The 25,308-nt window shown below is 37.8% G+C and overlaps 1 protein-coding gene across 31 annotated transcripts in view; it reads right to left on the reverse strand.

The window, feature by feature from the left end:
• Positions 1 to 874: 874 nt before the first annotated feature.
• MAGI1 (membrane associated guanylate kinase, WW and PDZ domain containing 1) overlaps positions 875 to 25,308 on the reverse strand; it is a 510,767-nt gene continuing 486,333 nt past the window's right edge. For 20 of the 31 annotated variants that reach the window (XM_039328720.1, XM_039328711.1, XM_039328715.1 and 17 more), the window contains 5 exons: positions 13,806 to 13,896; positions 13,611 to 13,671; positions 8,793 to 8,939; positions 8,058 to 8,196; positions 875 to 3,726 (listed from right to left, as the gene is read on the reverse strand). In XM_039328720.1, the coding sequence (XP_039184654.1) occupies positions 2,969 to 3,726; positions 8,058 to 8,196; positions 8,793 to 8,939; positions 13,611 to 13,671; positions 13,806 to 13,896 (1,196 nt within the window). In that variant the 3' untranslated portion in view covers positions 875 to 2,968. Of the gene's footprint in view, positions 3,727 to 5,271; positions 5,361 to 5,484; positions 8,197 to 8,792; positions 8,940 to 13,610; positions 13,672 to 13,805; positions 13,897 to 25,308 lie in introns of those variants that run through there. The other 11 variants (XM_039328724.1, XM_039328736.1, XM_039328726.1 and 8 more) reach the window with 3 other exon arrangements.

Raw genomic sequence — 25,308 nt, forward strand, 5'->3', positions numbered from 1 at the left:
CTTCATTCCTCACAAAGGGTGACAGCTCCCCAGCATGCACCCAGGGGGCGGGGGCGACGTGGCAGGGGCTGGTTCCTCGCTGTTTCTAGACGGCATTGTGGAGCTAAGACTGAATGCACCTCAGCATAGATGGCCACCGCAAAATTGTACATTGGCTCCCGGCTGGCCTGGGCCAGGGCCAAGGCAGTGGGGGCCGTTCCCTTACTGTTTCCAGGATGGCTTCGCCGGGCCACATGAAACTACTTCGCGGGCCACATCCGGCCCCTGGGCCTTGTGTTTGACATGTCTGGACTAGATGACCTCCAAGGTCCCGTCCAACTTTATTATTATTATTATTATTATGATGATGATGATGACGATGATGACACACCAAAGAAAAGGCTGTCCTGGGAAATCACAACAGCCTACTTCAATATTACTAATTCATTAACTGGCAGTGCCTTTTCACGGTTTTACCCAGGAGATGTTTCACATTTAATCTGGCCCTGTAAAGGACCAAATTGATTGCAGGCAGATTCTGTGTTCAATTTGCCTATTTGAATCTTCCTTCTTCAGTTGTTGGCCAGAAAATGCACAAACAATACTGATAATGGGATCCTTGGTGTTCTCTGAGCTTTGTTGTTTTCTTGCAGATGTTTCATTCACTAATAATGTACCTAACCCTGAGTTACAAATATTCTCTTCTATTAATACTAATAATCCCTGGAGAATGACTCTTCTTCTGACTCTCATATAGAAAACGACAGGAGGTACAAACATCTGGCAAGAAACCCAAAGCTCGTGTTGCTTTGTGAAATGTAACGTCAAAGAGCAAGAAAAATCCAGACAAATACGTGGCATTTCTTCCTTAATTTTACCACTGGAATCACGTGGATGCTTTGTATGGAAATCTTTATTTGATAATAAAAATAGCATTCAGAGATTCTTTCCTTCGTTGTAGCTACATCATATACATTGTATTTTGTCCCAAGGAAAGAATCTTATATTGAGTAAAGTCCACATCTACTTAGACTATCGTCATGTATAAACCCAATCTTTCAAATAAAGCTATGAACAATGCCGTATTTATATATGCATAGGGTTTTATAAAAAAGATTGGCCCGCGTATGTTTCTTGTCAACACAGAAAAAAACAGCACTATAACTAGACCACATGGTAAGAAATGATAACTGAAGAACAGAAACCGTATCCCGAGGCCGCAAGGAGGCATTTTCCACCCCACCAAAGGACATGATATATCCGGATCAACAAAAGCTTCCAAGTTACTTATATTGTCTTCTGTTAAAATAGCTTTACATACCTGATTCAGTTTACATTAAAATATATCCCCGTGAATCAATTTGTTCCATTTTTTCCCCCAGAATTATAAACATGTAGCACATTCCTCACAGCTAAATTCTGTCATAAAGTCTCTTTTATACAAGCAAAAAGGCAACTGTTTCTTTTTGTTTGTTTTCAACAGGCTCTGTTAATTACAATTTAAAGTCTGTACACACAATGACAAGCCATCTTTGTCTTTCCTTTGTCTTTACAGTACCAGGGCAATAACAGTGATAGACTTGTAATCTTATTTTCTTTATGTATATGTGTCTGTGCATGGGCACATGAACAAAAAAATACAGTGAAACAGTATTACACATACACCTCAATGCACTGTAAAATAAAAAGCAGCAGTTTAAAACTTTTAGTGGTCCAACAGTAACGGCATTTTTTTTATTTTTTTTGGCTCAGCTAGGCAGTATCCATTAGTTCTGCTATTGGTACTACAGTATACTTACCGCATAAACTTGTTGCATGAAAATACCCAACAGAAAAGAATCTTGAATAGGTTAGTTCCCCTCATGACAGTCTGATGTAGAGCTCAAACCACAGCTTTCTCTCAAGAACCCCATACCAAATTTTTAACTTATTATTTGACAATTTTGCAAATGTTTTTTCCTTTTGTCTCAAGTAAGGGTGCACCAGAAAGGAAAAAAAGGTAAAATAATAATAATAATTAAAAAAAACACAGAAGCCCAGAGAAACAGTTCCATTTGGCGACAAGAGTACTTAAATGCTTAGACTGACCTGAAAGCATTTAAACTCGGCCTATGAAAGAAGTATTTGTTCCTCAAAATGCTTTTTGAATAAGGAATCAAATTCACATCAGTTTCCCTTTTAAGGCAAACAAGTGATACTATTCAGGCTCCAATTTCATCTGAGTGGTTCTACTGGTTGAACAAGAACAACAGTGGTGCTGCCTTTGTGAAATTTCATTAATGGTCACAATTATGAACAAAACATGGTGGTTTATTCTGCACATGATACAATGCATGATGACTACCGATCCTTGGACACGTTACTTCCTTTTAAAGGAGACCCAAAGTACTTATTGTTCAATGGAACACACCATACATTTCTTAACAACGTGTGCTGTGTAGATCTGCATAAATCTCCTTCATCCCAGCAGTAGTCTCTTCAAATAGTTCTCTTAGTTTGAGAACTATGTTGGTTATTTGTAAAGGAAAAAAAATCCCTCTGCAGTAGTTTAAAGTTTTACTGATCAACCCCCCCTCTTCCTCCAACCCATTCTTTAGAAAATCATAAATTCATGATTGCAATGAAATAGTCAGCAAAACAGTGTGATTGATCCTAAATGTTTAACTACTGTTGGCTTCCCACCATAAAACTAAAAAAGGGACAACTAAGTCACAAAAAAGTACAATGCATCTAATGCTCACAGCAATGTGTTAAGAAGGAACACAATTTTCATCACCCTTTTGGGACGAACATTTGGCAAATATGATTTGAAATGCATATACTTTAATGCTGCCCACACCATGTGCAAAACGTGTGAATAGGTTGTGGATGATTAGACTTTATTTTTTATGGTGGCTGCGAGAAGCTCCTTCGAGGCTTGCTACCTTCCTTCCTAGGAACTCTGAATGCTGGAAAGGCCGCAAAAGTATTGTTAAGGCTACAAAAGCCACTAGATACTGAGGTCAGTGCTGCACTCTTTATAAGGTCGCCGTTTTTGTTCTGTTGGGTGCCTGTTACTTTTATTTGTGTCGTATCTCAGCGTGCCTTCTTCCTTCTCCCGAAAACTGACTCTGCCATCTCTATTTCGTTTATCGGGAGACCTCTCTCTTCTTCGTTCTGGGGTCCTCTCTCTCCTCCTCTCTGTTGACTTAGCCCTCCTTTCAGGAGGTGAGCTCTCCTTCTTCTTGTCTGGTGATCTCCTCTGATCCATAAGTCTTTCGAGCGACCGTCTTCTTCTGCTGGGTGAGTTATCCCGTCGGTGAGTCGGTGATCGTTCTCTTCGTTTCTCTGGAGAAAAGTCTCTTCTCCTCTCATACCTGTCCCTTCTCTCCAGAGTGTTTTCGGCACTCCTTGTACCTTCTCTCCTCTTTTCAGGAGTTCTTCGTTTTTGTCCATTGATGGCCATTCTCTCTGGTTGGCGCTCATGCCTTTTTTCCGGTGATCTGTCCTTTTTTCGGACTGGGATGCTATTGCTGTTTTTAGAAGTTCCATTCCATGTGTGATGCTCATTGGATTGTCTGCCGAACTCTCTGCTGCTTTTGGGGTCCTTGAAACATATCCGCTTCTCTCCATGTTGGGGTGATTTGTGAAGATCTGGTGGATAACTGGGCTCCAATGGTAAGTGTTGTTGTCTATCGTACTGCATATTTTTCACTTCCGATACTTTTTGTGAACCTGTGGCTGGGCTGCTCCTGTTGCTGCTGGGGTCTGAAAAAAAGATAACAACACAAGGTTTGGCAACGGTGGCCTGATTTTAGAGTTGGATACCAGTCATTATTCTGAACACTTCATTAGTAACAAAAAAAACAAGCAATTGTTAAGCAGTCAAAAAGATGCTTCCTGAAGCTTTTGTTAATTTTAGCAAAACAACAAAGGATGAGCGCTCTACATTAGTATGGATGCTTCTCATGGCAATGTCAATCTCTAGTTAAATTCTGGTCTCTACAGCATTAGGAATGGGAGAATTAACTTTTTCCCAGGTCCAAATCAGAATATGTTAGCCTAGCATAAAGCCTTTGTAGAGAACGCCGTCATAGCTTCCTTTTCTTTTCATTTCCTGATATAAGCTAGCCATTCAAATAATTTTAAAATGTTTTAATTTTTTTTTAAAAAAAGAAAACTATATCTGGAAGCTGTATTGTAACTTGTGAAAGCTTTGAAGACAGATGTATTTTTAATTATTTCAGTACTGATTCTCAGAACTCTGGAATGAGATTCCCCAGTGCTCTGGACAGCTGCCACTCTGATGATGTTCAGGAATGGCTAACTATTCTTCCAGCATCTGGGACAGAGGTTGAGCCCCTACTGGATACTTTTGGGGGGGAATTGGGGGTGATGGTGGTTATAAGTTGCTTTGGTATCATTATTATTTTTATTTTTGTACTTTATACTTTTAATTGTAAGCCACCCAGAATCATTGGGCATCATGAGACCTATAGATTGTCAGTGAACACACAACTTAGCCCCTCTTTATATATAACACGTGCAAGCATTGAGGACAATTTTGGTTTGCCACAATGATTGAACTTAAACACACACAATGAGAGCAGCAGGATATGGAAAGACATGATCCGATCTTATCAATGCAACAGAGTCTGTTTAGATCTGCAGAAATATCGGGTAAAATATTTACACTTATCCTGTTGCAGTAAACACAGATGCTGTAAGCAGAAACAGCAAATCATTTTGCTAGAGCAATCATAGTTGATTATGAATTGCTTTAAAAATGGCAATTCAATTGCTTTGAGGTTGGTACTGTAATTGTTTATTGCTTTGGAAAAAAACAGATATCTTGTGTGATACTGCTTCCTGGATTCTAAGCCAAATAATTACCATGTGCCCAATAAAATGTTTGAGAACAACAAGTCATAAAATTCCTTGGAATCCTAAATTCCTCTGTCTTTTCTCCTGAATATGAAATAAAATTTCCTATACAAGCTCTCTTTTGAACAGGCGTGGTTAGCTTAGGTTTTCTGCAGGCTTTTGACGATTTCTGAGAGGAAACCATGGATCGCTTACACCATAAGACTTCAGAAATGGAGAACCACTATTTCATCTTCAAATGAGGCCAAGTCAGCTTGGCATCTTGTGGTCTCTTGCAGAAGACCACGGGTACGGGGTACTTACAATTCATGGAACTGCAGGATGCTCAGAATGAATTGCCGAATATGCAGAGGTTTAGCAAAGTGGAAAGCAAGGTGAGAGAATTAGGCCACAGCACAGAAACACCTAGTATTGATTTTAGCTACAAACCGTAGTTTGATTATGGCCCATAAGGTAGAAGCAAGATTCCCCGAGCTTGTCATTTCTCATACATGCAGCGAGATTAGGAGGTATCATCGCTGAGGAAGGAAGAGCCCCGGCATCAAGAAAAGTAGGAGAAAGAGAAAGAAAAAAAGTAGAATGTTTAGATTCCCTATAATAAAGAGGTAAGGGGGAAAAAAATCTTCATTTGTTTTAAAAAAATATTAGAATAAAGAAAAGTTTATTTTTTTTTCCCAATCAGGATTGTCTAGGCATCACCCAAATATAAGGCTGCGGAAACAATGATTGTTAAAGCGAGACAGTGTCCTTAAACATTGGAAAAAAAAGGTGACTAAACAACCCAGACAACGAAAATATCAGTTTGGAGAGGGAGAGTGCAAAGGAGAGAAGAGAGACATAATTGGGACAGTGAAACAGAATGTCAGAGATAAACCAATTAACAATCAACAACAACCAAAATAAAACCCACTACAGACTATGACACTGAAGAGAAGTACAAAACTCATTACAAAAATATACAGCCTCCTCAGAGAAGCGTGTTCCAATTGAGTCAGAAAAAAATACTGGAACCTCATTCTTTTTTTTTCTTTTTTTTTTTTGAAGCAATTTGTTAGTGATTGCAATGGACAGGATTGAAGCAATTCAGCCCCCCCCCCCAAATGTTACAGGCACAGGACAGCAACTGTGCAGCCCCTGGCTTGAAAATGGAATTTGTTAGGGGATTTCAAAAGCGACTGGCAGTCCAGACTGAAAAAGAAAGAGAACAAGCTAACAAAGGGACAAAAAAAAAGCTACCCTAACCCCAAACCCTGGTGTTCAATTTTTCATCCTCAGGGCAACAGACATTCTGGAAGATGTGAAACACTTTTTTGATAGGCTATATTTGCAATGTTTAGCATATGGTACAATACTTTACAGCCAAAAGAGCATAGGAAAAAGACAGAACATAAAGAACATTACACAGTTTTAGTCCTGCGGAAACATGGCCAATTAAGTGTACAACAGAAGTGCAAACACAGGAATTTTAATCATGACATGGATTAAAATGGTAGAGTGAGTTGGCTAAACTACTAATCACCTGGCTGTGTGAAGTTTTCAGGATGTTCTTAAAAAAAAAAAAGGACAAGTTTGTGTATGGCATACTAATTGAATTCTTTTAAGAAACTGGCACTGGAGGCCATGCCAGAAAAACTTTAAGGGCAATGTTCTCAATCCCAAAGCATGCCAAATAACTTCGCCCTAAATCAGGGGTGGGGAACTATGGCCCTTTTATGACTTGTGGACTTCAACTCCCAGAATTCCTGAATCAGCCATGCAGGCTCAGTAATTTTGGGAGTTGAAGTCTACAAATCATAAAAGGGCCATAGTTTCCCTCCCCCTCTGCCCTAAATGACTGCTAAGTTTTTTTCAATTCTTATAGTACCTATGAGGTCACTCTTGCTGACACCTTATATATAATCTCCCCTTCTTAAAAAAACAACACTTATTATAATGAATATAAGCCACCTTCTTCAGATTATGTGGCTTTACAAGGAATATAATTGGGCCTATATCAACAAGAAAAGTCCATCTTTCTCAAGACAAACTGAATTGATATTTAGATATTCACCGATTCATTTATAAGACCAGTTCAACCTGGTGCTAATATAATGGAGTGAAAAAATAAAGAATTTTTTTTCTTTTTGGTAATTTGTGGGGATACAATTATAACCTTTGAAAGATCCCACCCACATGTTGTTTGCCACTTCTCCCATCTCTGGGAGAAAACAAAAATAGAAAAGTACAATAGTTGGGACTTTGATACTGTTCCACACTGGGAATAAAAAGAAATATAATTTATTGGTATATTATCCCAAATATGGGGAAACATAAAGGACACCTGTTCATTTGTGTGCTTATAACTCATAACTGGTTGGAAACCAATTATATTTGGGAAAAGCCCTACATCTAGGGCATATATCTGAAATAACTATCTCAAATAAATAGGACATCATAATATTATATACAGTACTAAGCCACCCAAAACCAATACTACAGAACTTAAATACAAGTGGGATTTTTAATGCAGATATATCCCTCAGCAACCAAATAAAACAACATCTCTTCTCTTATAATAAACATTGAGAATGGCAATATTAATTTGTTCATAGCTGACACAGTTGTGAACAAACAGTCTAAAGGAAAGGGGCGGGAGGGGAATCCAAGTGAATATATTCTTGTATTGCATACGTTTTTAAAAATAAATTTATAAATATTTACATAAATGTACGGGGACAGTAAAAGCCCAGACACCATCGTGGAATTCATGCCTATGATTACAGACAAAAGCCAAGGACAACAGTTTCCGAAGGATAACACAAATTTCCCAACTCTGCATTGATCAGAAGACGAGAGAACAATTCATCCGCTGAGAAACAGTTTGGCACAGTTCAATAAACATTCCTTGTTTGGTCGGACAGGATAGTACAGTTTTGGTTTGTCTATATGTTTTTGCCCCCTTGTATCACCAAAATACTGCTCTGAAGATGGTCTTGCCTGTACACTGTGCCCCCACAAAAGTCCATAGTAGCAAGCAAAGGATGAAAAAGTGTAGAGAAAATTCAGCACAAGCGAGGCAATTAACCATGGTTGTCAAGGTTGGTAAGACATTGGTGGAAAAAGAGAAAAAAGAAAGAAAAGGAAAAAGAAGAATCCCCGCTTCAGATCTTGGAGATAGATCATTCATGGTGTGATGCCCGGAGCAAGATAAGGAATGTTTTCATAGTTTGACCCACCATATTCCGGTACAGAGCCATCTCCACGTTTGAGAAACAGGCGAACTTTGCGGCCACCATTTTTAATTAGTTCTATGGCTCGAGCGTGCTTCATGTTCTTTGTGGTTTCTCCATTAATCTCCAGGATTTCATCCCCAATCTGTGAAAATAAAATACTCTATGATTAAAGTATAAATGCTGGCAGGGAAAACACCACATAGAAGAGTTCGAATGAGCTGGCTGCCAAAGTGCAAAATTGAACATGAGTCAACATTCACATTTTGAGGTGGGAATATTATTTGGGGGTATTCATATACGTCATGAGCCTGGTAGTCTTTGGTCCAGAAAAGATTGCACATTTAAGTCTGAAGGTCCTAAGGACTTCTTAGTAAAATTCTACAGACGGAATTGTTTAAAAATATAGCAGTTCTAAAACAAACAAACAAAACATCCTTACGTGAAACACCGTGTCCAAATGCAGAGCAACTTAGAGAATGGCATCTAATGAAATGAAAAATCCATATTGAATAGAAGAAAATCAATAATCTAAGCACGCATTTATGTGGGCTAAAAGGCTTTTTCACTTTCAGACATAACAAAAAAAATAATAATTTGCTGATGACTTTTGACTAATGGCTTGAATAAGGTCATCTATATTCTGCAGCCAAACGGAAGAAAAAGGAGGGAACTGAGTAGAAAGGATGGCTGCAAATAAGGCAAAGGAGAAATGGTAGCTCATGTGGACTAGTAACATACCCTCATTTTTCCACATCTCTCAGCGGGGCCATCTTCTGCTAACCGCAAGACATAGAGATCCATGTTATACTCTCGGCCACCTCGTAGACTGAAGCCAAACCCTTTAGCTCCTCTTTCAAGTTCCACAGTGTAAAAATCTTGTTCTGGCTAGAAGAAAGTAATAAAATACAATTTGCAACCTTAACCATCAAGAAGATTTAAATCACTTACATGCAAAGACAGAAGAGCATTGGTCCAAATGATCAGGCCAGTACATCACATTAAAATGAACACAGGACATAAAAAATTGAAAATGCCCTAATTTTCAAACCACTACCTTTAATCTATTCCTTGAAAATTAAATTTAGTTCTTATATCAAAGGCAAGATAGCTCCATTTTTAAAGAAAGAATTCTTATTGCATTGTTCATCTTGGCATTCTCCAAAAAGTCATTAACTAAGTCAGCTGTCTCCAACCTTTGCAGCTTGGCAGCCCCACTGGGGGGAGGGGGTAGAGGGGAACCAGGCTGTGTGAATGATGGACTGGTGTGCCTGGCCTGGTTCCGAATAGGCCAGGCCCCGGTGATTGGGCTGCCCCCCAGGGGTTGGGGACCCCTGAATTAAGTTGTTCAAATCTGTGTTAAGACCACTTAGAAGTGCTAAAGCAGCTGTTTCTTTCCAAAGTTTTGGTACAATTGTTTGAGTAATTAGTATGCCTGCGTGTACACAAACTACATTAGTGCTACCATTGTCAGCAAAGCATATTTGCTCTGTATTTTTATTGTATTTATTTGATTGATTTAAAAGATTTGCGAGGCCACCCAATTTGAAGCACAATTTTTGGGCGGTTGTAACAGCACATGCATACATGTAGAGACAAATTGAGAAAGCACTCAATGAATTTTCTGTGGGACAGACTGCCCTCTCTGTCCTTGGGAGACAGAAGGAAGAACCACAACCTAGACCAGTGGTTCCTAACCTTTTCTATACCCCGCACCCCTAGAATGCTTCTGATATATTCTCGCACCCCTTACAAAAGTTCAAAATAACGGCAACGAATTATGCATACACACTATAATTTTGAAAACTCAAGTTTTCGCACCCCCTAAACAGTGGTTCTCAACCTGTGGGTTGGGACCCCATTTGGGGTCGAACGACCATTTCACGGGGGTCGCCAAACAATGCAGTCCACCATTTTTTCCCCCTTTTCCTTAGCTGTGCTACTCCCTTTTATTCTTATAAAATAGACTCTCTTGAATAGAGTCTAATTCTATTGGCTTTCAAAAGCCAATAGGAATTGTCCAGGCTGTCTCTGCTTTGCTGAGCCCGCCAAAAGTCCCATTCTGCAAACGGTGCTGCACCAGTTGAATAGTCCTCGACTTACGACCGGTTGGGGGGTTGCGGCATTAAAAAGGTTGAGAACCACTGCCCTAAAATATCGTCTTGCAACCCTGATTGGGAACCCCTGGCCTAGACAATGCTCTGATCAATGAAACCTGAGTCGAAAGGATGGGATGGAAAAAGTACCTCAGAAATGATGTTCCCTTATTCTCTGGAAAATAAAGGCAGAGAAGGGGGGTGTACTTTATAACATATAATAAAGGCCAAGGTGGAGGCCATGACTCCTAAGCTGGGAGAGGGGCTCCAAGTGATCCCAGGAACAACATCAGAGCTCTCTGTTTAGAAGAGTGAAGTGCTAGGAATAGGTAAGATATCACGAAGAAGCCTCAAACTCCTAGGCCTTCGGTAGAGGACCTGAGTTTGGGGAAGACACACACTACTCATAAGGCTGAGAAGGGAACTTTTTTTTTTAATTGAGAGCCACTTTGGTGGAGTGGTTAAGGAATCAGGCTAGAAACCAGAGACTACGAGTTCTAGTCTTGCCTTAGGCACAAAGATAGCTGGGTGACCTTGGACTAGTTATGATGACCCAGGGCACAGCACCAACGCAATGCAGTCAGCTGGCAATTCAAACCGCCCTTTAATTGCTCCAAATTTTCCCCAAATGCTCCCACGTTTCTGGCAAGCCTCCAAACACAAGAAGACACACACACACCTTCAGCTGCCTCTGGCTGCAAGTAGTTTCACACACAGTCTGATTAGGAGAGGATTTTATTTAAGACCACGGGAGATAACAAGGAAATGACACATACATCATAAATCTAACGAGTCTGTGTGAATACTCGCTTGCCTGCACAGTTTCAAAAGGGAAGCAAAAATACAGTCCGAGATCTTTAAACATCCAAGCAACGTTGTCAGCCAGTCCAATGGTCAGTTTCAAGATTTCCAAGCAGAAGTCACAGAACAAGAGATCAGCAACAACACACACAAAACACCAAGGAATCAGCGTTTGTTCCTGACAAATGCCTCTCCCCACAGTGTCTTCTTAAATCTCAGTCTTCAGGTGTGCCTTGTGGAGAGGGGCGAGTAGTTGAGGCTGCCTGCGTTGTTCCCTTCTTCTCTCCACTCTCCGTGCTCTAGGATCAGGTGGGGACAGCCCTTGCTCATTGCCTGAACTCTGTCTCTCCTGTTCCTTTTGTCCCACTCCTGAAGGGTCCTGGCCTGCTTCGGCCTGCTCTTCCCCACATTACTCTGAAACCACAGATACCTCTCCCTTAACCTCCATAGGGTCCCGTTCCAACCGCAAATTCAGGCTCCTATTGAGGCATGATACTAGTTCCTTTCTCTCAGCCTTAGGAAAGAGGAAATAGCAAACCACTTCTGAAAAATCTTGCCAAGAGAACTTCAGGGCCTTTCCATGTAGTGTCTGAGAATCAGACACAACTACACTTTAAAAAAAGAATTAAAGGTTTTTTAAAAGGAAGATAAAACCTAATAAAACCAATATAAGGTAAAGAAAAAAGAAAAAGAAAGAAATCAAAGAGAAACTGAATGTACCAAAAAAAGTAAAAGAAAAATAGAAGAGAGAAAAAAAGATGCAATGAAGTAATTTCCAATCTTCTTTACAGCAATCTTAATTATAAATTTATCTTCTACTCTATGGTTATAACATAACTCTATTATCTATACTGTATAATCATCAAAACCATAAATTATAAGTTCATTTTTTTTCTGTTTCACACATATAATTTATAAGGTTGTTTCCACTCAGCAATCATTGTAAATATTTTCTTTTCTCTGATCAAAAAAGTCAACTTAGCCACTTTGTCAAGTTCCATCATCTTCACCCACCATTCCTCTATTGCATTCCTCCAGGTAGGCCTGAATCTTGTGCAACCGACAATATTGCTACAGTTATCATATACAAAATTCCATAACTTTTTTCCCACTGTTTATCCAACAATCACAAAAGAAAATCCTCTGGTGCTAATTGAATGTTAATCTTTAAAATCTTGTGAACCAGTGTACGCATTTGAATCCAGATTCTGTTATTGTAACATTACAATAAAGGTAGGGTTAGAACTCATGGTTTTGGTTTCTTGACTGGACTATCTCAAATGATTGACATCATAGTTCCGACAGATGAAACTCTTCAGAAGAACTTTGAGGCATTGTTTACCTTAAAGAATCTTTATTTTGAGTAGCATGACATCGGCACTGGCATAAACAAAGCCAAAAACTTAATTCCCCTCTCCTGAGCACATAGTATCAAAGCACAATTCCCCACTTCAATTAACAGTCATAAATCACATTCTCCAATTAGCTTGAAGTGCGGGCCTCCTCTCCAGTTCTCCACCCTTTCAATTCCTTATCAACTCTGGTTACAATAACCTTGTTTCTCACGCTAGGTGTAGTGTTCTTATGTCTAGCTGGACTCTCATTCACATCCCCCCTCCCAGCATCATCTAACTCTAAGAGCAAAAGGTAAAAGATGGCTACATTTCCCTTTATTGTCAATGCAAAAACATCCGATGTTAGCAGCGTTGACATCAACCTTTCAACCTATCATTTATGTTTATCATTTATGGTCCTAGTTTCTGTGGCCATGGAGGACAGTTCTTGACCATTATCCCTGCAGTTTCTCCTTATGTATCTGTCCATGGCTATTATGTCTCCTTTCACTCTTCTTTCCTCCAGATTGATTATCCCAAGTTTCTTCAACCCTTCCTTCCTATGAAATACCTCTAGGTCCTTGTTGTCATCCTATGAATTCCCTCTATGCTTGTGGGAATGCAGTGCCCAGAATCACACACATTACTCCAAGTGTAGCCAGACTAGGTGTAGCCGGTACAGAGGAATAACATCTTCGTATGTTGTTCTTCTAATGCAGCTCAGACCATAGCCATGCTCTTCTCAGATGTGTTTAAGAATAAACACCCCATCTTGCAGGAGTCTCAGTTTTTCTCCTCACAAACTTTCTCCTGTTCTGCAATCATTCTGATCAATTATGAAGAAAAATAAATATGTTCTGTACATATTCCCTGCAGCAAATTTGCTCTGAATAGGAAAACTATTAGTTCTACAAAAATTGATAGTACAAAGGCAAAGTAACAAGCTTGGATACGTAGAAAGCCATTCAGGATATATACACTGTCCTGCGTTTTATTTCATTAATTTACAGTTTAAAATATAATTTCCTAGTAGACCTAAATATATTCAACAAGTGTACTATATTTCTGCAGACATATTATGGGTAACATAGTCCAAAGATATTGTGCTATGTACAATACTGTATCCTCCTTTCATTTTGATGCATTGCCGCCTATTATAAATATCTTTTGGGAAGGAACTATATTAGTATGTATTAAATTAGTCACTAGGATATGGATAGATGATAAATATTGTAAAATACATACAGTTTATACAGAGAAAGGACGAATATTGTACATTAGCAAGCTGCAACGAATAAACTAAAACTGTGGGCAGCAAATAGCCTTACCTGGGAGGCTGTGGGTGCTTTGAAATCAAACTGGGATTCCTGTTTTGTCTTTGCATGGTTTCTGTTCAAATTAATAATGGAAAGAAGGAGAAAAAAAAAAGATCAAATTTATAGAAGTGAAGATACATGGGAAGTATTGAATGAACATGACAGCACAGCCACTCTAAAGGGGGGGGGGGTTATCATTAAACTAACCTGTTCTCCTGTGGCATTTGTTGAGGAGTATGTGTAGTTGTAATTGTAGCAATTTTTTCTGCATTGGTCAATAATGTTGCATTGGAAGATTCTGCAAAATAAAGCAATGCTTTTAGTGCATCAGATTATTCCTGTAATTAGGATATGCATACAGCTTCTTGTGGGCTGAGGTAACCCTTTTGAAGTTATCAAATAGATTTTTCAACACTATTCATGAGGGATTTGTACTAGCTCAGATTTCAGAAATCCAATAACAGAAAACATACTACTGTATAGAAGTATTTATTTAACAACTCACTGGTAAACACACTGCCTACAAATCTTTACTATAAAGGAATGGAGCAAAAAAAAACAACCCCTCAAATGCAATTATGAAAATCATAATTTCTGTTCTCTCACAGTAGCTGTGAACAATGGCATGGAATATCAAATCAAAGCTACCGACTGTGTAGGTGTTTACTTTCCTACTTTAATGTTACCCAATTGTTTAAAAACCCTCTTATTTTCATGAAATGATTTCAATGCAGTTTAATATCGTTTTGCTTCCCAAGATTCTAACACAATTTCCCAGGTTTTTTTCCTTTATTTCCCATGACCTTGAATTCATTTGCCAATACAATCATTTAGTCCAAGAGTTTACAGTGACCTATAATGTTTTTCAATTGCCCTTGTCATGATAATCACATCAGATGTTGTATTGATTTTGATACAATCGCATAGGTCACAGTGATCAATCTGATTAAATCAAAGAAGGAGCAATGAAGTTATAGAAATAAATAAGCAGAAATTTTAGTATTAGCCTGTGCTATTCCTAAACCAAAAGATTTGTTTATTATTTGTTTATTATCAAGTCTTTTAGTAATCCAAACACAATGCTTTCCAATGAGTCTATTCAAGATTCAATTGCTCATTATTAGTTGGGTGAATAATAAGTGCCAAATAAATAATTAAATAAGTGAATTATTATTAGCCAATCCTATTCACAAGCTTCTCAATGCCCATTCCATATTGAGTGTTAAGATAAAATCTGTTTAGGAGATTCAGCGAAGAGACCTTTGACAAGTACCGTACTGAGCCTCTAACTCAATGGTAAGCAAAGTGGTATCCTTCAAATAAGTTAAAGACTCCTATAATTTCTTGTCATTACTAGTTCTGGGTATAAACTGAAGGAAATTGGTCCAAAACACCAGAAGAGCAGTAGAGTAACTATTCCTGTCCTAATCGGATTCAATTGCATAATTGCTGATTCAATTGTACAGTTCAGTTAGAAACTACACATACATAATTTAGGCAAAGTGCTTCTTGACTCCTACCTACAATTTAATCTGACATTTAAACTACAAAGATGTTCTAAGATAAAACTACCCAATATCTGCCATCAATGCATTATAGAAAATATGAACTATATACAGGAATTATAGGAAAATGTGAACTTTTGCTTGCATCCGAAATTAAATTATCTTAAGAATGTTTGCTTGTCATCTTCTCTTTCCACAAGTGAATATTTGTCAGCCTTAAATTTATCTCAAATAAATTGTACCCTGAAAAAAACTTTCTGAAGAGTTGAGGGCTTTGTGAAAACAGAACTGTAGTTTTAAAATATATAAAACAAATAGGATAAACGTTTTAAAGCTGTTCCACACAGAATAATAAGGTAGACATGTTTACAATGTTTTACAAAGTTGTAAATGGAATGTAAATTGCTATATCTGGTCTTTCACACTTGTACAGAAATATTTTAAGGCTTTCCTAAACAAACAAACAAATACATACAGACAAGTAGATTCATATCTGAATAACCTACACAATGATTAATTTACAAACTGTTAAACAGCTTGGTTCTCCTGAGATTCTATTATGCACTGTTCACAACCCATCTGGATATGTTAAATACTCAGAATGACCAATCACGATTAGCTTTTGGCCATGGTATCTGGAGATTTCAAGAGTGGAGAAGACTTTTCTAGTGCAATCTTTCAATTCCATCAAGAATAAACTCTTTCTAATATCATTATTCAGATATTAAGCTGAGTAGTAAAGACATCAAATTGCTCAAGAGACTGAAATACATATTTGAGTCTTCTTCTCCAAGAGCTTTGCATTGTTCCCTCACAAAGAACTCTAAACTACCTGGATGGATCACACAGAAAAACTTTCAAGTTCCCACATTATGTGTCTCACAATGGCCATTCAGAAGCCTGTGGGAAGCCTACATTGAAGGCCAAAACCAAAATGATATTAAAAAAAAAGACAGATTTTTCTGGGCATACAGTATTGTTAAGATAACATTTATTTCAAATTATATATATATATTGGTATTATTCCTACAGTTTCCAATTCTAAAATAGTCATGGTATCAAATGTATATTCTTATTGAAATGCAGTTCCCATTGGTGAGATTCCAGATTAGTGCCAATGATTTTGTTAACTTCTATCACAACAGGGCTTTCTTCAAATAGTCATAGAAAGTAGCAACCCCCTGGACTACAGTGTATTATTAACTACATTGTAAATAACCATATCACATTCTTTTAAATAGGAGAACAAATGTGCAAATATTCAAAGAGGTGCTTTTCTTCAACAGAGCTGCAAGCAAGCACTTCTTTGAAGGTGCTTCATCTTGCTTTACCTTCAGTCTGCTTTGCAAAGCTTTTAGTCAGTACAATGAAGATTCATTTTTCACGTCCTTCAACCTGCTTGCCAAAAGCTTTGGAAATGCTGCTAAAGAAGATACACCTCAGCTTTTGTGATTTCTGTGAAGGATGTGCTATCTTCCTTCCCTGGCATGCCTTGCTCCAAGCTTTGGTGAGCCATACTGGAGAACATCCATCTCAATCATGACCAGGCTGTGGCCCAAAGAATCTTCTGCCCAGATGCACTGCCTGTACAGAAGCTTCTTCTGGTTTGGGGAAAGTGACAGGCAGGCGACAGTGAGAAGATCTGAGGCATATAAAAGGCGTCAGTGAAATAAATATTTACTTTGATGAAAATAATCATGTTGCCTCTTTAACAGGAATCTTTTGTCTAAATGAATCCAGGTCACTTTGCATAGGGCTACCAAATAGTGCCAAGTCACATTGCACTATTTTTACAATGCCTTATCAAATCTTGCATAAGTGTAATAAAATTACTTGAAAAAGAAAACATTTTTTTTCTGATTTCTATAGAAGTCTAAATCCCTACTGCCAACTCTGTGATTACTCAAAGTTAAGTAGAAAAGATTGTGTATCTGCAATTGTCTACTAAAGGTAGCTGGTGTATACATAAAAAGGCAAGAGAACAACCATATACCTAAAAAGGCAAGAGAACAACTTTGTATGAACCTTTAAAAACTGGATTATTTTACCTATAATAGACAATTCATATTGATAACAATTCTAGATTGAACTGTCATATATAACCTTAAATGAAAGGATCAATCTTTAGACAAGAATTAACATAGTTTCACTGATTTCTTCATGGATGGATTTGCAGTAGGGTAGAAGATGTATAAGAGAAGAGTACAAATACAAGAGCCAGGCAGCAAGTGTAAATCTGTCTTGTTAAGCATGGATATATATACAGTATGGCTCAATGCTGAAATGCACTGCATTTCATCAATACCTTTAATTATTTATTTCCAAATAAAAGCACATCTCGTAAGCATTAATTTATTTCCTCAAAAAAAAAAACCCCTCTGGGAGAGTAACAATGACAACATATATTTACTGTATTAGATTTTAAAATGTTATAGCAGTCAAAAATCAGATAATGTACCTACTAAAGTTGGTATGTCAGATTGCAGAATGAAAAGACTAGCCTACAAATGCATCATCCGATAATATTTCTGGTTTGGGTTCTGTTTTTTGGGGCATGTCCTCAATTAGGAAACATCTTCCAAAAACTAGAAGATGAGCACCATTTAAAAATAATAATAATTTTTAAAACCACTGTTACAGCTAAAGAGAAACCCTTTAAGTCTCCCTCAATTTGAACAGAAAAACAGGCCTAATATAAGGCAATGTGGCAAAAGGATGAGAACCAACTATCTCCCTCTGCATAGACAACTCACACTTAACAAAAAATATAGTCCGTAAACATACTGGAAGTACGTACTCCGCCCAGAGCTCTTCCTTGAGGGAGATGGATGGTCTAGAACAGGGGTCCCCAACCCCCGGTCCGTGGACCAGTATCAGGCTGCGGCATGCCAGCAACCGGGCCGCACAAACAAGCAAAGCCCCATCCGTGGGATGCAGGCAGCACACAAAACCATACACTTTCTGGTCTGCGGAAAAAACTCTCTCCACATAACCGGTCCCTGGTGCCCAAAAGGTTGGGGACCTCTGGTCTAGAAACATAGAACATAAAATAAATAAATAAATAAAAATAGATTTATTGATGGTATTTTAGGCCTCAAAGTATATCAACAATTTTATAAAACTGGAGTCCAGTTCCCAATTCCTCCTTTCTGAAAGAACCATTGGTTTAGCAATTGGTTCATAATATTTTCCCCCCCCCAGAAATATAGAAATAAAGATGCTGAAATGAGAGTTATTTCCAGACATATTTAACACAGGAGTGTGTTACCTTCGCAGGGACATCTTTTAACACCAGACGTTGCACTGTGTGATGTGCTGTTTTTTGTTTTTTTTTAAGATGTAACATAAGGGACAGTAGGCCTAACCAGGAGCAAATAAAAGAAGGCAAAGCAGAGAAAGAGGTCTACTAAATATATGTAGCCAACAAGTAAAGAGATAAAGAAGTGTTGATCAGGAGTGAATGGCATGGCCCTGGGCCTCTGAAGCTCAAACATCAAAAAAGTACAAGATGTTAAATATATTTGATTAGTTTTTCCTCTTTTTTTGTACACTATTTTTTTTCTTTTCTTTTTGTTGTTAATGTGGAATGTATGCTTTTGTTTTGTTTCATTTTGGTTGGTTTTTCTGTTTGTATTTCACTTTTTATGATAAAACAATAAATAATATTTTTAAAAAGTACAAGATTTTTTAAATTGTCTATGGCGATTCTCAGTCATCCAGGTCATGGCTGTCCCCAAGGTACTTTTTCAAAAGGCAACTGGACTTTGTTTTTCCTTGAAGACATTTTGCTTCTCATCCAAGAAGCTTCTTCAGTTCTGAACTCCAGTCAGAACTAAAGAAGCTTCTTGGATGACAAGTGAAATGTCTTCAAGTTGCCTGTTCAAGTCCAGTTGCCTTTCGAAAAAGCACCTTTTGGATTTTTTTTTTACTTCTAAACCCATGCTTAGAGGTTCCCCCCCCTTTTTTTAAATAAGAAAAGTAAAGTTGAGATTTTAAGAGCCTAAAATATCATATGAAGCGAGTCAGGGGAATACTGAGTGAGTCGCCATAAAGTTGTTGATACTTGACAACATATATATTAAATAAGGAAGAGATAAAATAGTAGAGAATGGATACTAAAATGGATATCCGTCAATCAGATTCCTTTTGGGGAAAGCAACCAGATATGTGTAGCAGAAACGAAGGAAGAATTACTAAGAGAAAGAAAATAAAGGGTGCATTTAAAAAAAAAACTGAAAGGAAATATAGCAGAAGCTAGCTTTTATCAAGACTGTTCCATGTACTGTACGTCTCTTTAAATTTCCCTCTCTGCAAACCATCCTTGTTTCCATTACATCTAAAGACAGTTTTCTGTGCTGACTCTTGTTCTTTAAATGTCTTTTTTGTGACACCCCAGCTTTCTCTGTCTTCCTCTTTCTCACAGCCCATTCACTCTTTCTTCATATACTTGTGCAACTTCAGTTATATGACTCTTTCTCTTTTGTATTGTTCATTTTTGAATGCAAGCCACATTCATTCTCGACTTTTCTCATTGGAGCACACACAGTTCTTACTATCCCATTTACACAGCAGTTCAAATAGCTTTGAGATTCTGCTGACAGGTTCCACTCTTTCTTCCATACAACAAGGTCATCCAAACCCTGCTCTTATATACTGCCAATTTTGCTTTTTTTTCAATAAACATTCCCTTCTTGGCATAGACTACATACTCTTCACCATCTATCATTATTTGTATAGTTTATAATTTTTCCATTTTCCATTTTTATTAAACAGTATTTAAAGTCGTCTCAAAGATGCTTTTTCAAAAGGCAACTGGACTGTTTTTTCTAGGAAGAAGAAAACATTTTGCTTCTCATTGAAGAAGATTCATCACTTGTGAACAAAATGGCTGCTTCTTCTTCCTCAAAAAACAACAAGCAACAAAAACAACAAAAAAATCCCCAAAACAAAAAATAAACAAAAAACAGTCCAGCTGCCTCTTGAAAAAGCACCTTTGAGACAGCTATGACCTGGTTGACTGAGAATCTCCACCGACATTATTTGAAGTTATGCAAATTCATCTTCTACTTTTTCATAACCCTACACACACACACACACACACAAAGACACACTGCCCTGAGGCCTGGAGACTCTAGGGGATGAGTGAAACAATGAGGTAGTTCCATTAATATTTTTTTTTTAATTGAAAATTTTTGAAATTTTTACAAATAAAGAAAAAAGAAAAAAAACCCAACCCTACCCAACCCACCCCAACCCTCCCACTCCATCCCCCCAACCTTCCCAGAGCTGAATATAGGCTTAATTAGAATTTCTACAAATCTTAAAAAAAAAAAAATTAAAAAAGTATAGACCATAGATAAATCAAAATACATTACATAAACAACTTATAGAATAATTAACAATAATATATAAGTGAAAAAACATAAATATTAAAAGAAAAAAAAACTTAAAAGGAAAAAGAATAAAAAAGAAAAGAAAGAAGAAAAGAGATATAAAAAGATAAAGTAAAAATGGGAAATATAGGGAAAGAGAAAAAAGAAAAAAAAGGGGATACAATCTATAAAATATTAAAATTTATATATAAGTTATTGAAAAACTAAGTAATATTTTTATATCCAATTTATGTTGTATAAAATCTATCTATTTTTCCCATACCGCAAAAAACTTCTCTTGCGATTGGTCCTTTAAGAAAGCCGAAATCTTTGCCATTTCTGCCAAATAAGAAACTTTAAAAAACCACTCGTGCAAGGTAGGCAGAGATTCCTTCTTCCAATATTGCCCTACTAACAACCTTGCAGCTGTAATTAAATTTAACATCAGTATAACCTCCTTAGTATCACAATCAGTAACGATATCTAACAAAAACAATTGTGGGGTAAATTTTACCCTCCTTCTAAAAATTCTTTGAATATTCCACCATATCGTAGTTCCATTAATATTAAACTCCCTTTGCCTTATTAGTTTTGCTGTACCTGTTTTCTAGTACTTTAATATTTGTTAATAATAATTATTTTAGATATTTATTATTTTAGTTTTGTAGTATATCCCCCAGAGTCACTTGCTTGTGAGATTTATTTATTAAATTTTTATGCCATTCATCTCCTTTATATGGTGACTCTGGGAGATAAGGTGAGTGGCTATTTAAATTAGATAAATAAAATAAAATATACCTTACAATTGCAGGCAAAGCTTTAATTATCCTTAGTCAAATATATGTTTCTGGGAATTTCTAAGTGAACAGAAGCTGACACAAGCTTGGACTCAATTTCTTTCAACAAATGGGAATGCATATTTATTATTTTGTGTTGTTGTTTATACATTCAAAATTAGAAAACAATTAACATGATAGGTTTGGGCACACTCTGAATTAGTACTCTATAATATTTACTTTGGCAATGGAAAACAATTTCTAAATATTTTCTATAACCAGTGCAGAGTTTAGAATGCAGTATTAACTCACTAACTCACTGCTCATTGCCAGGAGTTCAATCCTGACCGGCTCAAGGTTGACTCAGCCTTCCACCCCTCCGAGGTGGGTAAAATGATGACCCAGATTGTTGGGGGCAATATGCTGACTCTGTTAACCGCTTAGAGAGGGCTATAAAGCACTATGAAGTGGTATATAAGGCTAAATGCTAGGCTATTTATTGCACAGTTTAAAAAAGCAGCAATGAACCAACAGCAAGAATGGCAAATTTCAGTATCTGTCAAATTATCACAATTTTTCTTCCACCCACCTTGCAGACTGGAGAGATTGTACAGAAAAGGATACAAGAGTGTGAGAAGCACACAATGGGGAACACACAGCAAAAGGAATGTGCTAGCAACCACCTAGGACAGTGGTGGCAAACCTATGGCACGTGTGCCAGAGGCGGCACTCGGAGCCCTCTCTGTGGGCACACATGCTGTCGCCCAGCCCTGCCTTCCCCCACGGCCCCCTACTCATCAGCAGCCCCCCAGAGGAGAGTTGCTCCCGAGTGTGGCCCACACAGAGTAGCACAGCCAAGCACAAGGAGCCAGGCAGCTGGGACAAGACTCTGCCCTCGCACTCCATTGTACACAGATGATGCTGCAGGGTGTGGGTGGAGGGCATGGCCACCATGGCACTGTTGGACCACCTGGGCGATCTGCGGTGGGTCATGGAGGCGGTGAGTGGCCCTGCAGGTGGGCAGGGTGGAGGCAGAGTGGGCAGGATGGGGCGGAGCGGGGTGGGGGTGGGTTTTGGGCACTCGGTCTCTAAAAGTTTCGCCATCACTGACCTAGGAGCTACAAGCATGCTAGACAAATAGCTAATGCATTCCTTCTGATGTGTATTCCCAATTGTGTGCCTGTTTACTTTCTTATAATCCCTTTCTCTCCAGTGAATGTAAATACAAACAATTCCCTTCTTGCTAACTATCCCAATGCCAGGGTGAATATTTCAAAGGGTGGAAGATTGGGGACAAGGGAAAGCTAAAGTAAAATTGAAAGCACGGTTATGGTCACATGATTTTCCACTTAGCAACCATGTCACTTAGGAACAGAGTTACCAGGCTCAATTGTGCTCACTAAACAAAGACTCCCTATATTTAACTAGGATGCCATAGTCAGTGAAATTTTTGAAGCTAAAAAAAAGTTGGATATTTCAACAAGAGAGTAACCTGAAACTTACCAAGTTGTTAATAAGACTAGAAAAGGTACAAAGCATGTAAGGCCTATAATAGGTCTACTCAGAACCATGAAAGACAAGTCTGGACATGGAAAACTGAGAAAAATCTTTGCTGGAACTGCCTTAAAAACTGGCCAGATCTTCCTATAGTTCACTGCAAATCACCTGCTGAAAAAATTAGGCAATACTGAAACAGTTTTACATACCTGAACATATTTATTAGCTATTGAAATGGTCACCCAATTTGCAAATTATGACTTTAGTTAATTAACAGAGCAAAATAGCCAATGAACTTAAAAATCACTGGAACACCCCACAACACAATTTATAGCAACTTCACATTCCAAAACCATTTGCCAGACAGGCTCAACCAATACCTAATCCAATGCACAGGGGTGAAAAATAGGTTTTTCTATAGCCTTATGAATCGGAGCCAATCAAATCTTGATGGTGTGTTATTCCAAAAAGTAAATAATCTGAATCTCATTTCATAGAAGGTACCCCACATATTTTCACTCTATCAGATCTCGTGAGATGAAGTAAATGCAAGAAATGTTTCACTTTGTACCATACAGAGGTAATGTAAACTCCTGCTAATTTAGGAATTTATTGATACATACAATTTAATCAGAGGTATCTAAACATTTTTGTGTAACTTTGTATATAACTAGTCATTCAATTTTTAGGCTCTTACTTCTCATTATATCATATGTCAGACAATAATCTGACATTATTTGTACACACACACAAAAACACACACATATATGTATGTATGTATGTATGTATGTATGTATGAATACACACACACACAAAGAGAGATACACACACACACACACACACACACACACAAACATATTCCTGACTGCCATATCACATCTATCACAGAGGTCCCCAACCCCCGTTCCATGGACTGGTACTGGGCCGCGGCATGCCAGCAACCGATCCGCACAAACAAGCAAAGCCCCGTCCGTGGGATGAAGGCAGCACACAAAACCACGCACCCTTCGGTCTGTGGAAAAACCTCTCTCCACAGAACCGGTCCCTGGTGCCCAAAAGGTTGGGGACCTCTGATCTATCATATACCTGATATTGCATTCAATAACCAACTTTCAATTCTGTAAGTGCACTAAAATATCCCCAGCTCAAAACTATTCACTTCACCATGCACTGCTTCTGAATCAACAAAGTTGCAATTAGACTTTTTTTCTTCCCAAGAAACTGCTGAAAAGCAGAAATCTGGTTTGGACATTCCCTGCTTGACCTGAAACTGCATTGCACTTCCCAAATTTGTCACTATCTCCTCCTAGTGCCTCTTTGATAATAATTTTACCAAATTCAAACATGCTTAGCAAATTGATACCCTACAATATTTCCATTCACTCTTGCTAAACTCCCCTCAGGGAATAATAATAGCATCTCTTCTATTATCAGACACAGATGCCAATTTCACACACACACACATTAAAAAAGTCATATAGTTACTCCATTACTATTGTTTCCCTAGAAGTAAACAATATGAACTATATGCATATTTAACATTTCTTCAGTTACATCATCTATATTCATAGCCTTACCGTTTTTCAACATTCTCATAGCATGCATGACTTCTTTTTCATTTTTAATTTGATAGTAACTTTTATAGCATTCATTTAACTCCATTCTTGACATTTCACTACCATTCCCATGTAAAACCTTTAAAGTACTAATTCTAGCATCTGTTGCTTTCAAAACATATGGCTGAATAGATCTTTTTTTTCCCAAACATATACTCACCAAAAGTCAACATTCTCAATTATTTCTAGGCCTCTGACTATCCCAGTTAATTGTGTTTCTATACTTTCTTGTCTATCCATGGGTATCATCCTCAAAGACTCCAACTTTCTTTAGAATGTTGCATAATTTCTCCCTAAATCCATCTCTGTCTTTCCATTATAACAATGGAGCATAACACGTTACCATTACTATTTGTTTATTTCTTTTCTATAGTAGCTGTTCTCAACAAGTGACTCTACGTGGTATATCTCGCAAAAAATAAAAACAAATTTAAAACAATACAAATACATATAAATATGGTCACTGAACAGAACTATTGCCATGGAGGTTAATAGTTCCTATCGTATAACAAAGCCCATGGATTTATACACACGTGTGCGCGCGCACACACACATACACACACACACACACATACTAACACAGATAGTGCCAATTCATATTTTCTCAATGTTGTAGCTGTAGAAGACAGACAGCGTTGGAGGGCAGAGTTAAATGCATGACCAGTTCAGAGTCCTTGCATTGCCACAAGAGATCCAAATCCAGCCCCCCTTGAATTTGTTGACCCTCATATAGGGCCAATTTAGTGCTGGCTGATAGTTGACCCAATTCTTATGTATAGGCATGAGCAATAAATATTTCTGAGCTACAACTCAACCTATGGCTCTGATCTTCCGAACCTGATAGTAGCCCTTTAATTCACAACTACAATCTTCCTTTCCCTTCATGTATTCTTCAGTTTCAGCAGCCCGAGATCAGAAACCTTCATTCAAACTTTATTATAATC

The sequence above is a fragment of the Crotalus tigris genome, unplaced genomic scaffold, assembly GCF_016545835.1.
Source record: "Crotalus tigris isolate CLP2741 ecotype Arizona unplaced genomic scaffold, ASM1654583v1 scf7180000024383.4638030, whole genome shotgun sequence".
NCBI lineage: Eukaryota > Metazoa > Chordata > Lepidosauria > Squamata > Viperidae > Crotalus > Crotalus tigris.